Below are 13,793 nucleotides of genomic sequence, written 5' to 3'. Positions count from 1 at the left end.
ACCTTTCTTAATACCAAGTTTTCAGGCGCCAATGGCCTTAACTTCACGTTGGCATCATACCCTTACTTGAGCCTGTGTTGATAATACACTAGTTGGACCATGGTGTTCTCTCTTCGCTTTTCAATTAAGTCTAAACTCTTCCCTAACAGCATGTCATTATTGCTCGGAGTGAAAGAACTTGTTCTTAGTGTTAAGAATCCAGTCTCTAGAGGAATAACAGCCTCGGCCCTATAAGTCATTGAAAAGGGTGTCTCCCCTATTGACCTACGAGGTGTGATCCAATATGTCCAAAGGACGTGTGACAACTCTTCGACCCACTTTCCCTTCGCATCATCTAATCTCTTCTTGAGTCCATTCACTATGACCTTATTGACAGTCTCAGCCTGTCCATTCCCCTGTGGATAAGCCGGGGTGGAATACCTATTTGCAATTCCCAGATCACAACAGTACCTCCTGAAAGCCTTGCTATCAAACTAAAGACTATTGTCAGAGATAAGGGTATAAGGGATCCCAAACCGAGTGACAATATCTTTCCAAACAAATCTCTTGGCATCCACGTCCTTGATATTTGCCAATGGTTCAGTTTCAACTCATTTGGTGAAGTAATTCGTGCCGACCAGCAACCATCTCTTATTCCTTATTGCCTTAGGGAAAGGTCCTACAATATCCAAACTCATTGAGCAAATGACAAAGGGCTAGACAGAGGATTAAGGACTCCCCCTGGTTGGTGAATGTTTGATGCAAATTTTTGGCATTGGTTACACTTCTTCACATATTCTTGCGCTTCTTTTTGCATGTTCGGCCACCAATATCCCTAGGTAAAAACTCTGTGAGACATAGACTTTCCTTTTGTATGACTTTTACAAATCCCTTCATGTAACTCCTCAAGGAGTATCTCTGATGCCTCAGGGTGTATGCATAGCAAGTATGGCCCAGAAAAAGAACGCTTATATAACCTTTGGTCCTTGGACAACCAAAACCGAGGAGCCTTTCTTCGCACCTTGTTAGCCTCTGACTTCTCCTTGGGCAAGATATCCTTTTTAAGGAATAGCATTATAGGGTCCATCTAACTAGGTCCCACCCTAATTTAATGAATTTGAGTCATCTTTTTCTTCTTCTCAGTAGGTTTGCATAAGTCTTCAACAAGTATAACCCGAGGCAAGCCCTGTGTCGAGGAAGTTGCAAGAGTGGCCAGGGAATCAGCATGTGTGTTTCCACTTCTCGGGATTTGCAGCAAGTTGAAAGACTCAAACCCTGATCACAAGTACCTAACCTGACTTAAATATCCTTGCATTCTCACATCCCTGGCCTCTAACTCTCCTTTTACTTGGCCTACCACCAAACTTGAATCCAAGAATATCTTCACTGCTTTTCCTCCCATTTTCTGAACTATGGTCATCCTTACTGATAAAGCCTCATATTCAGCCTCATTGTTTGTGGCCGAGAAGCCCAATCTTAAGAATTTCTCAATAGTGATCCTCTCAAAAGATATTAAAACCAGCCCTACTCCGAATCCTCTTTGATTCACTGCACTATCAATGTATACCTTCCAAGATAAAGGTTCTTGCAAGGTGACCATGCCAACTGATTTTCCATCAATGTCTTACTTCTCTATCTCCTCTTCTAATGGGGATTCAGTGACTTGTCTAGTCATCTGACTTTGGAACTTTTTTTTTTTAATTTAAATTTTCTTGAATAAATAAATAGTTATTGTTATACTATTGTTTATACAAACTAAAAGATAAAAGCTTAAATGTTAAATAGTTTATTCTTTGTCAACTATTACTGATAAGAAGGAAAAGGTGATAGGGAAAAAAGCACCTTAAAATTTTTTTTTTCTTAATATAAGTTATTAAAATTAAAATTTTAAATAAAAATTATTTTAATATTTTAATTAAATTATTTATGACATCATCGGTTCGACCATTGGTCGGACCAAAAAACCGATAATTAGCTACTTTTTCGGTTCTTTTTCAGTATCGGTTTTTAAAACCTTGGTACTACTGCTAAAATGGCCTTCTTCAATAGTAAGTAATGAACTTCTGTTTCATGTAAAGACTTGCTCGCACAGTAGACTGGCCTTTGCATGCCATTCTTAACCCGTATCAGTACCAAGCTCACAGCGTGAGAAGCCACAGCAATATATGCAAACAAGACCTCATCCACCTCAGGCTTGAACATAATAGGTGGTCGAGAAAGGTATTCCTTGAGTTGCTGGAAGGCTAAGCACACTCTTGGATCCATTCAAATCCCTTCCATTTATTCAACAGCTAGAAGAAGGGTTTGCACCTGTTCCCTTATCGAGAGATAAATCGGTTCAGGGCAGCAGTCATTCCAATTAGCTTCTGGATTTCTTTAGGATTCTGAGGTAGTTGTAGACTGTTAATTATCTTAGCCTGATCAGAGTTGACCTCAATTCTACGATGGGTGTCCATATAGCCCAGAAATTTGCCTTATCCCACGTTAAATGAGCACTTGGAAGTATTAAGGCGCAGTTTGTGTTTCCTTAGTATTTCAAAAATATCCCCGAAGTCTCCCACATGCTCGAACATCATCATACTCTTCACCACCATATCATCTATATAAATCTCAATATTCTTGCCCAATTGTGCCTCAAACATCCTAGTTATCATCCTCTGATAGGTAGATCCTACATTCTTTAACCAAAAAGGCATCACCTTGTAGTGGTAATTTCCAATAGGAGTGAAAAAATTTGTCTTCTCCTGGTCACCCAGAGCCAATGGTATTTGGTAGTATCCTTTGAAGGCATCCAAAAAATTCATCCGATGATGGCCTACAGTGGCATTTACTAGCTGGTCTATTCGGAGCATGGGGAAAGGGTCTTTTGGACAGGCCTTGTTCAAATCTGTGAAGTCCAGACACACTCGCCACTTTCCACTCTTCTTTTTTACCACTACAGTATTGGCTAGTAATTCAAGGTAAAACACCTCTTTAATAGCCCTGGCCTACTTAAGCTTGGTCACTTCATCTTTGACAGCATTAAAATGGTCCTTAGATAAGTGCCAAGGTGGCTGCTTTTTGGGGATGGCGGACGGACTGACATTCAAGTGATGGCAGATGAAGTTTGGATCCACCCCAGGTCCTTCGTAAGCATTCCATGAGAACACATCAATATTCCTCCTGAAAAACACTATCAGCTCTTCCTTCTCTAGAGGAGGCAGTTAAGCTCCAACCTGAAAGAACTTTTCCATATCATCATCAATAGTAATTTTCTCCAATTCCTCACACATTGCCCCTTCTGACACCGTACCCACAAACAAGACCAAAGTCCTTGATTGCTATAAGCTCCCCTCAGTAGAGGCCAAGGACTTCACTCCTGGTTGATGCATTATTGCAGCGACCAAGCACTGCCTAGCCACAAACTGGCTCCTAATCAACTCCTCAATCCGGTCCCCAGACGGATATTTCACCTTTAAATGCAAAGTGGAGGAAATGATTCCCAAGGCATGAAGCTAGGGTCTTGCTACAATGGCCGTGTAGGAAGAATAAGCATCCACTACAATGAAATCCACCTCTACCACCTCTGACCTTGCTTGCACGAGTAGTCAAATCTAGCCCCTTAGAAGAACAACTTTCCCGTCGAAGTTTACTGGAGGCGAATCATAAGCTATCAAGTCCTCAGGTTTTAAGCCCAGTCTATTGTACAAATCAGAGTACATAATCTCTGCCCCACTGCATTGATCCAACATCACCCTCTTAACATTATATCCCCCTATCTTGAGGGTGACTACCAGGGCAACATCATGTAGCTGTATGGTTCCAGCCTTGTCCTCCTCAAAGAAACTCATTGCTAGCCAGTTCTCCACTCTAGCCCTCTTTGGCTTAGGTCTAGAGTCCTCGGCAGGTGGCCAAGCTACAGACATCACCTTGGAGGGGTGAGAACCAATTCTCATCGGGGTCGCGAAGATGACATTAATGGTGCCCAAAGGGGCTCTGGAAAAAGCATTCCCCTGAAATCTTGATCCTGTCTGACCTTCTAGTCCATTGGACTGATGAAAAAATTGTTTCAGCCTCCCCCAGCCTCCCCTCTCTGACTAGTTGCTCCAGATGACTCCTTAAAGTTCCATAGTCTTCTATGGTGTGCCCTCAGTCCAGTGGCATTGGCAATGAAAGCTTTGATTGCGCTTCATGGGATCACCTCCCATCTTATTTGGCCATTTAAAGAATGACTTGTTCTTGATTTTCTCCAAGACCTGGTGTACTAGTTCTTGGAACACCGTACTAACCACTTGAGTAGCAATTAACCCTGATTACCTAACAAAATCTCTCTTTGGCTGGTTATTGTTGTATCAATTCGATTTGAAATCCCTCATCTCCTGAGGGATAACTTTAAAGACTTCCTCAAACCATGCTCGCCAGTAGGCCGACCTTGAAATTTCTTATGGCCACATCATCAAAGTCACCACCTATGTCATTGAACATCTCCCAGTATCTATTTGAGTACGTTTTCAGGGTCTTCCCTTCTCGTACGGTCATAGACAATAGGGAGTCTAAAGGCCGAGTAAGTAGCATGTAATAAAGCGAGATTCAAATGCCTGAGCGAGTTCTTTAAAAGAATCAATAGAACTTGCTCCTAAGTCATCAAACCACCACATGGCCACAGGCCCCAAGCTGGATGGGAATATCTTGCACATTAAGGCCTCGTTCCTGGAGTGGACAACCATTCTTCGGTTGAAGTGACTTACATGCTCCACAGAGTCTATTTGACCATTATACATGGTGAACATTGGCATAGTAAACTGTTGAGGAAGTTTTCCTCCAATTCTGCGTGTGAAAGGCAACTTGGAAATTTGGTTTAACACCTTACTCATCACGTCATTTCCCAGGCCTTTGCGAGACGGGCTCCTATTCCTACACTTACAGTGGTAATCCTCATCACACATGAAGGATTTACTAGGGGGAGTTCTTAATCTGGGTCTATAGCTACCATCCCCCCTCATCACTAGAAGAAAAATAAGAGTTTGAGGGAGTTTGCCTTCGTCGTTTGTGGCGTAACTTCCTCTTCAAACGATCAATCTCCAACTGCATGGCTCTAGTGTTTTCCTCATGAGAGATATGACTCCCACCTCGAGAGTGGCTCCTACTAGTATGGGTGGTGTGCATACTAACTTCTCAGTCCCTTTTTTGCTCAAAATTGAAGAAATGATCTTAACGCTGGAACCCTATGGATTCCGCCTGGTTTGGACCTGAACCTATCATAACTGAACGTCAAGCTCACTAGAACACAAGAAATTCCCACAGATGGCGCCAATTGTAAGGATGCAATTTGAGTCCTAAACCCAAAAGTTAAAAAGATCTAGGCCCAAAGAGCCCAATACAATGAATTTGTAGAGAGTGAGTTGGAAAACTAGGTTCTTATGAGTTGGGTCATGATTATAGTGGATCCAAATGACAATAAAGTAAAAATAGACTGGTTTTATCTAAGAAAATCGTCCTCGGCACAATCCGAGGAGATCAGTTCTTGTATATAATCCTTAAAATTGGTTACAAGTACAGCTCTTGTTGCTACAATATTTCTCTCTCAATTCTCCAATCCCCTTCCCTTAGGGTCTTCTTTCTATTTATACTATCCTCCTTTTTCATCTCTACCCTCCACGTGTAGATTAGATTGCTGGTCTTGATCCTTGTCTCATCAGCACCTTCTTGAAGTCTTTGGGGAGTAGCTGTAAGGCTGAAAGTTACTGTTCAGGTATCACTTCCTCATTAATGCGGCTAGAGAGTTAGTTACAGAGTATTCAATGCGGTGGTAACAACTTTCTCTTAGATATTTCATAGCCCCCATGCCTCCATGACATGTATCCTTGTCAATAGAAACTCCTAGAGCGTTGTTTTGGATGACGGGCCATACCTTCTGACCTCTGCCTTACTTATTCGAGAAAGCATCCCTCCTCGGACCACCTTCCTGGACCATCATGCCTAGATCCCTTCCTTTATTTATTAGTGTCGACCTCTATAACACGTTTACCCGTCCTTGAATTACTAGGTGTCCTCAGACCGAGCCCTTGACCCAATATATACTACTAGGCCTATCATCCTTACAATTTTATATATAGATGAAAATAGTTCAATTAACATATTAAGATATGTGAGAAGACTAGACAAATTTTCTAATGCACGTGTCACCTATAAAATATTAACTAACAATACATATAATATTTGCGTATAGTTATCCAAAATTAAAAATGATAAAATCCTATTGAAGATAGAATATGACACAATTAATATTAAGTGAATTAGTGATGTTACCAATTGAAAATGCAATCTTTGCAGAAGTTAAACGCTAAACCACAATTAGTAGCAATTTTGTATCTCAAAAGGCAAGAAAAATAAAATTTTAAATTAAAAAAAAAAATCAAAACATATGTATTATACAATTAATATTTAAAATAAGAGAAGTCCCCACTAAACATTATTGTAAACTCCAAAACGGGTTGTGCTTGTCTTAGATTAGGCCCTATTATTGCAGACTGCAAATTTAATTGAGGTTTGAAATGAATCTATTTTGAATTGAATTGAATTGAAGTATTTGATAGAATGTTAGAAACAACACTACATAGAATTTACAAGTTTTTTTTTTTATATAAATTAATTTATTTTTAAAATACTCCACGCATGTGAAAAATTCTCATAGTGGCCCTATTTTGCATGAAAAACATTTAACATGCTAATAACATGGCTAATATTTCATGATTTTGGCATGATCACCATTATATTAATACAAAGAAATCAATTCAATTGAGGTTAAAGTTTTTAAAAACACAGATATCAAATTGATGTTTTTACAAATAAATGTTCAACGAGAACCACCATTGAGATATTGGAAGAAACTAATAATTATTCACATTAAAATGTGTCACATTGAAAATCATTGTCTTGCACCCTTTTTTCTATTTATTTTTATCTATATCCATTTTCTTCTTGATGCCATATCAACACTTTTCCGCCTCCATTTTCTTATGTGAAAGAGGTGCTTGCTTTATGAAAGTTCAACCTTCTTTCTTCGATCAGAATACGGATGAAATCAAAAAGGCCATCATTGAGGCAAACGATGCAATAGCTTCGGTTAGAGCAAAGCCCAAAATGGCATAACCAAATAATTGTTTAGCCAATGATGGATTTCGCGCCACGGAATGGATCAAAGAACTGAACACGTTTCCAATACCGACAGCAGCTCCCGCTGAAGCAATTGTAGCAGCTCCGGCACCCATTGATTTTGCACCTTCTAACATCTTGGGTTGAGAATTCTCGTCACGCTTTTTTATTCACGATTTTAGAGGTAGATCATGAAACTTACCTTTAACGTATAATGTTAAATGTGTATAGTCTTTTGAAAATACACTTCATCAACGGGCAATTGAGAGCAATCATGTTTTTTAAGTTTAGTAAAATTACTATTCCAACCATGAGGTAGCAACACTGTTCTAACAAACCCTTCAACAACCTTGATATAGTCTAGGAGCAGCTCACAGACACCTGGATATACTTCATGCAATTCAGCATTGACAGCCTTGTGGGTCGGGTCCAATTATTAAAAAAGAAAAGAAAAGTCATTATATATAAGTCTAAAACTGCATACTATTTTTTATTTAAATAAATACAAATAAAAAACATACGAGAAGTGCTAATATAACCCAAAATAACTCTCACATTTTCTCATGAAAAGTGGGAAAGTATTAGCATCCGTACATATTCTCTTGTGATAATTTTTATTAGTGTAAACACCTGTGTAAGAAGCAGGCACCCTACTTTGCTATTGGCAAAAAAAAAAATTGAAAAGGAAAATATTTTATTAAAAATTGAAAAAGGAAACATTTTATTTTGATCATTTGTCATTAAATTTCTTCTAGTACAACTTGTCTCACAAAATTAATAAGAGAATGATGGTGAATTGGTGATGAATACTTGAATTGATGGTGGTTAAGGTATATATAGTTTTTTAATTTTTAGTCTATAAATAGCTCACTTATGAGTTTGCCAAAGCTCATAAATGATCTGCTAATAACATTTTTTTTTTTTTTTTTTGAGAAACTGCTAATAACATTTGTAACAATAATTTAGTCCGTGCCTCAAACTTGCAACAATTTTATATTTATTTTATAGCATTATTCGTGAAAGAGTTATTTCTATTTGTTAAAATTGGTTATCCAATATATAAACATACACAGAAGTGAAAAAATTAGGTTCGGATTATAGTTTTGCATATCAAAAAATAAATCTTACGTAATATCCGAATGAATATTTTAAAGAATATAAGAATATTTTTTAAAGGCGAGTCGCTATGATAACATAGTAAAGGTGAAAATTATCTTTCCATGATCTGTTGGAAACAAAAGGCCGATCTAATCCTTGTTATTGAAAGTGGAAACGAAAGGAATTTCTAATCTCATCTTTTAATGGCAAAAACTAACCTTTGTTTATGTGAAAATCCAAGAACAATGGCATGATTTAGGGAACATGAAGTCCTTGAGTCATTCAGATGCGAATATTTTTGAAACATGCTTATGGGAAATTATCAAGAGTCATTGAGACAAAAAGAAAATATAGTTATGGTGAAACAAGAAAATCAACGTGAAATGATGAAAACCAGTGGTGAAACAAGACAATGTGGACCTAGACACCTTGAATTTAGAAATATACATCCAAAAAGCGCATAGCTCTAGTGCGAATCAATGTGTTTCCCACGTAGAAGGCGAATCAACAAACAAACAAATATGGATGATTTTTTTTTTCTTCCCTGAAATAAAAAAAAAAGGGGGGAAGTTCCGATCCACATGACAGTAGGGGTAATTCTACGCGTATTACCAGAGTTTTGATGTAACTTTCGTGGTTAATAAACACATTTATTAAAGTGTCATTACTAGAATCGCTCAAGTCTCACCATGCAATAATACGAGGCATCGTACATTCCTACCCACCAAGCCACAAGTGATGATTAAGGGAGCATGGATGATGATCACAAAAAACCAACCATTTTGGGTACCAACGCCAAAGGGTCCAATCAAACATACCGCAAAGGACAGGGTTAAAATGTCATACACATATCACTATATATGAGGGCCATTTCATTTCAATGCACAGCTTCTGGCCCTCCTAAGGCCGCCTACAAGTTAACATATACTCCCAATTTGGCAGACAAATCCTCGAATCTTGTTCCAAAGTCCAATATAGCCGTTAAAAAAGGGTTGTGAATCTATAAAAATTAACCGTTATAATTATTATTATCTTTTGCCTCTCTTCCTCTTGGAAGCATTCCGGTACGGCTGATTCTCATCAACTTTTGTCAAAATATTGCTACATCTTTGCATAGTATATGTTCAACAAACAGCTCATTTGGTGGTTATCAAAAAAAAAAAAAAAAAACAACTCATTTGGATGAGTATTAAAAGTTAACATTATTTACATAATTTTCTTTTAGACCCAAGTCCATTTCAATTTTGTCACTTAAGATGGTTTATACTTTATATATTCAAACTTGATTTATTTTATTGTTGATTAAACTCAAACTTGTTCACAAGCAATTTGATAGACTTATTTATTTCTCATTTATAGTAAATATCACAACAAAACTTTTTTCCTTTTTTTTCACAAATTTATACTAATAATTAATAACTAAATTATATTATTTAAGTTAATTAGATAGAATGCTTTTAGTTTATGAATTTATAAAAAAAAAAATTAGATTAATCAACCATGTCTTGTTATGATTTATATATAATTTTTACTATAAAATGAACTATTTATATTTTCAACAAATTACAAACATTAATTTGATTTTTATTGTTTTATTTACAAAATTCACACAATCTATACTTGAATCGATTTTCATACTCACAAACTTATTCATGAATATATGATTATGTTTAAACTTTGCTCATTTGATAATAAAGAATAAATTTGGGTTTAAGTTTGAATCATTGGTTAAATAAACAGCCAATACAAAGTCGGGTCGAGTGCCTGTTTAACACCAAACCTAATCTAAGACATGGGAACACCTTTACTACTCATTAAAACTCACAAAAATCCAATAATAACAAAAATAGAATTGGAGAAAAGATGGAGATAGTTGAGTGAGAGAAGAAAGACAGTGGAAAGAGATGAAAAAGAGAGATTTCTCATAGAGAAAGGATAATAAAAACTATTTAAATGGAAGTGGAGAAAGAAAAAAAAAATTTGTTGGTGAGTGTATGTGAAAAGTGGATTAATTAAAATAAAAAATTACTTTTTAAGCTAAAAATCATTAGGAGTGCTTTAGAGCATGTTATATTCACTCGGAAAAAAGAAAAATTTACTCTTTTTTCGGTTCTATCTACACTCTCATATTAAACCAAGCCTTACTTTCATTTATTCAATTTTTTGGTGCAAGTACTACTTTATTTATGATTATTATTCTCAAAAGTTGTCCAAACTTTCAAGCGCATTTGAAACGTTATTCACAAGATTTTACAGTACTACATTACTTGTGCCCACTCCAATTAGCTTCCTTGTCACAAAAGTAGAATCATGTCCTATAATAATATCAAGAGTATATATATGACAATGACACAAGAATTATAATTGGGTAATTATTATATTAATTTTAAGATGATGAGATGGTTTGTGATTGAAAAATGCAGTAACTTCAAATTATGATAAATGAAAATTATTAATCTTTAGAGAGAAAAAAAATAATTAAAAAAGTCTCTAAACACTCTCAAAAGCTATTATATTATATATATTCCTACACTTATACTCTCATTAGTATTTGTGCATGTTCAAAGGTTAGTAAATACACTTACTCAAAGGCTAGTAAATATATATACACTTATACTTTCACTAGTAAGTATATTTACGCGTGCTAGAGACTATAGTAAATATATATACACTTATAATAAAGTATTTGTTGGCATCGTCTATATGATAATATGATCCCATCAAGTTCTTGCTCCTGACAAATACATGAGGATAGTGTTGTTTGCACCGTTGCACGCATGTAATAATTAAATTTAAAAGCGATTGGGTGACAAACTTTACTTTCTGTCACGATCATAGATGGTTTTTGGTTAGTAGTATTTCTGAAGCCAAAAAAAAAAAGAAAAAGAAAGAGCTCCTTCATTAATAAGATTCATTTTACGTGTCACGAAAATTTTCAAATAATCATAAATATGCCGGGTCCTCAGTCCCCACACAAACAGAGACACTGTCCCATTGAATGCCAATCGGGAACTTGTAATTTTGTCCAAATTGCTCTATATTAATTACAAATATTGCCCTTTTTCTTTTTTCTAGCCATACATAAGTTTCTCTTACAAAGCGTCTCTTAAATAATTGTGAATTCTAGTTTGTTCAACTAGCAAAAAGGTGTTTTTGTATCAAATAAGAGATTTGTGCTTTAAATATTGTTTTCACTTTATACCAAAAATCAACTAATGTCTTAGTGCAAAGTTCAAAATTCAAACTATTACATGCTTTGTTCATAAGACAACTAAAAACTCTATAAATTATAGTATAGTGGATTGAATTTATTACTTCGAAATTTTCGTCATGTTTGAGATTGCTGAGTTCACCCTGTCGTGAAAAATAGGGTGCATGGTATATCTTCTCCTCTTATTGTGGGAATTTTTCCTTTCAATTTTCATCATTAATTATTGGGGTTACCGGAATATTTCAAAATCAACAAAGGTTAAATGTCAAAGAGAGGAGGAAAACTGTGAGTGACATTTTTTACTTTGCAAAATGAATGATGATTGGGTCAGTCAAATTGCATAAATTACTGCACTCGTTTGGTTTCATCATCATAATTTATCTACATAGCAGTCGTCATTGGACATAGTGTTCTTTGAGTAATTATCGGTCTAAAAGCACATACTCATTAAGTGTTTCTAAGTCAACTTAAGTGAGAGAAAATTGGGCATAGATAAGCCCAATTACACAACAAAGCGATCAAGCTAGATAGAACTGCAACCATAGAGCAAAATGAAATTTCGGATTTCCAATCAAAATATATAGCTCGAGATTGTTACTTGTTAGTTAGCAGCATTTAAAGTTTGCCGATGAATAATTTGAAACGATAAATTAAAGGACAATTATATCCACAAAAAAAAAAAAGAAGATGGAATGCTATTTTCATTTACCAAAACTATTCAATAACCTTAATTAATTCCATCCAACCGTTAGTTTAGTTTTTCAAAGAAGGGGCTTTATATTTAGGCTAAAATGCAAAACTCACTATCTATGTTTCACTAAAATTCATTCTAGTCCTTTAAGTTTCAAGTTTATTCAATTAAAATCTTTCCATCAATTTCTACTAAATGTTGTGGTTAATTGTCAAAATTTTTAATTAAAAAAATCCAATTAATTATTAAAAATACTTTCAAGGATTTTTTTTTAAAAAAATTAACAAAACTTGATAGAAAGACCTTAATAATTTAATAAACTTGAAATTTAAAGGATTAAAATGAATTAAAATAAAATTAAAAAACTAAAATGAATTCTAGTGAAACTTAAAGGAAAATGGTGAGTTTTGTATTTTAATCTTTCCATTAACTTCTGTTAAATGTTGTGGTTAATTGTCAAAATTTTTAATTTTTTTCAAAATTTTTAAATAAAAAAATCCAATTAATTATTAAAAATACTTTCCAGGATTTAAAAAAAAAAATTAACAAAAGTTAATGGAAAGACCTTAATAATTTAATAAACTTGAAATTTAAAGGATTAAAATGAATTAAAATAAAATTAAAAAATTGAAATGAATTCTAGTAAAACTTAAAGGGAAAGAGTGAGTTTTGTATTTTAGTATTTCTATTTCGGAGTTTCTTACACGCTAAAAACAATGAAACATTCCATATGTAATCTAATCTTATAGTAATTCTTCTTCCTCCTTTCTTATAGGGCAATACATGCGACATAGAACTGTTCTCAAATATAGTAACCAAAGCATGTGGGTGTCAAATTAATGGTGTTCAATTAATTAAGCAAGAGTCTGTGTCTGAGAGAAGCATATTTAACGACACATTTGGTGGAAAGTTACATTGATAATCACATGCAAACCGGTCAAGACAAATGAACTAGAGGATTCATTCGAAGCTAACACAATTTCTTGGGATAGCTTATGCCCTACTTAAGGATTTCGTTGGCTGCGTGTAACCCAAAAAGAAAAAAAAATTGGGTAAAAATGGTTGCTGAAACTTGAAACTTTGTAAATAAATTTCAATGTTATCTCATTTCAATGCTATACGCAATTGGTAAGAATATTTCTTTCGGATTAGGAAACTTGTGACAATGAAATATTTGTTGTTGCTACCGACTCTTGTTTGGCGGTGAACCCCACTTTGTCTTGATGCAAATGGGATGATGTACTTTCAAAATCATCAATAGCTTAGCTTGTGTATGTAGTAAATACATTTAAGTTTTTTGGTTATTAGCTAGGCATGATCTATAAGTAATGAATATTGGACTATGTTCTTGTTACCTAAAGAGCACACCACAAAATTTGGCATTGATACATCATGTTCTTGTAGTCACAAAGCTGATAACAAACACTATGATTTCATTCTGATATAATGATTGCGCTGCTGCATTATATATGTGTGTGTGGTTATGTCATTCTTTTATATATATATATATATATATATATATATATCCTGAAAGTTCCATTTATACCCCCTAGAACAACTTGCTACTTATTTTAACCATTATTCTTAACCAAGTGATTGCTTAATCTAATTCAAATTGCAAGCAATAAATCACAACATATGCACACATGGTATGTGATTACAGAGAGAAACTCGTCAAGG

General features: G+C 35.0%; 1 protein-coding gene across 1 annotated transcript; it reads right to left on the bottom strand.

The window, feature by feature from the left end:
* Nucleotides 1-6,996: 6,996 nt before the first annotated feature.
* On the bottom strand, nucleotides 6,997-7,277 carry LOC126705777 (ATP synthase subunit 9, mitochondrial; the record flags this gene model as incomplete). The annotated part of the gene is made up of 1 exon (XM_050404970.1): nucleotides 6,997-7,277. A coding segment is annotated over one exon (252 nt), but the record flags the coding sequence as incomplete, so codon positions are not given.
* Between the last annotated feature and the right edge of the window lie 6,516 nt (nucleotides 7,278-13,793).

The sequence above is a fragment of the Quercus robur genome, chromosome 11, assembly GCF_932294415.1.
Source record: "Quercus robur chromosome 11, dhQueRobu3.1, whole genome shotgun sequence".
In the NCBI taxonomy this organism is placed as follows: Eukaryota; Viridiplantae; Streptophyta; class Magnoliopsida; order Fagales; family Fagaceae; genus Quercus; species Quercus robur.
The sequence above is the reverse complement of the archived record's forward strand: the minus strand, read 5'-3'. Positions and strand labels throughout refer to the sequence as shown.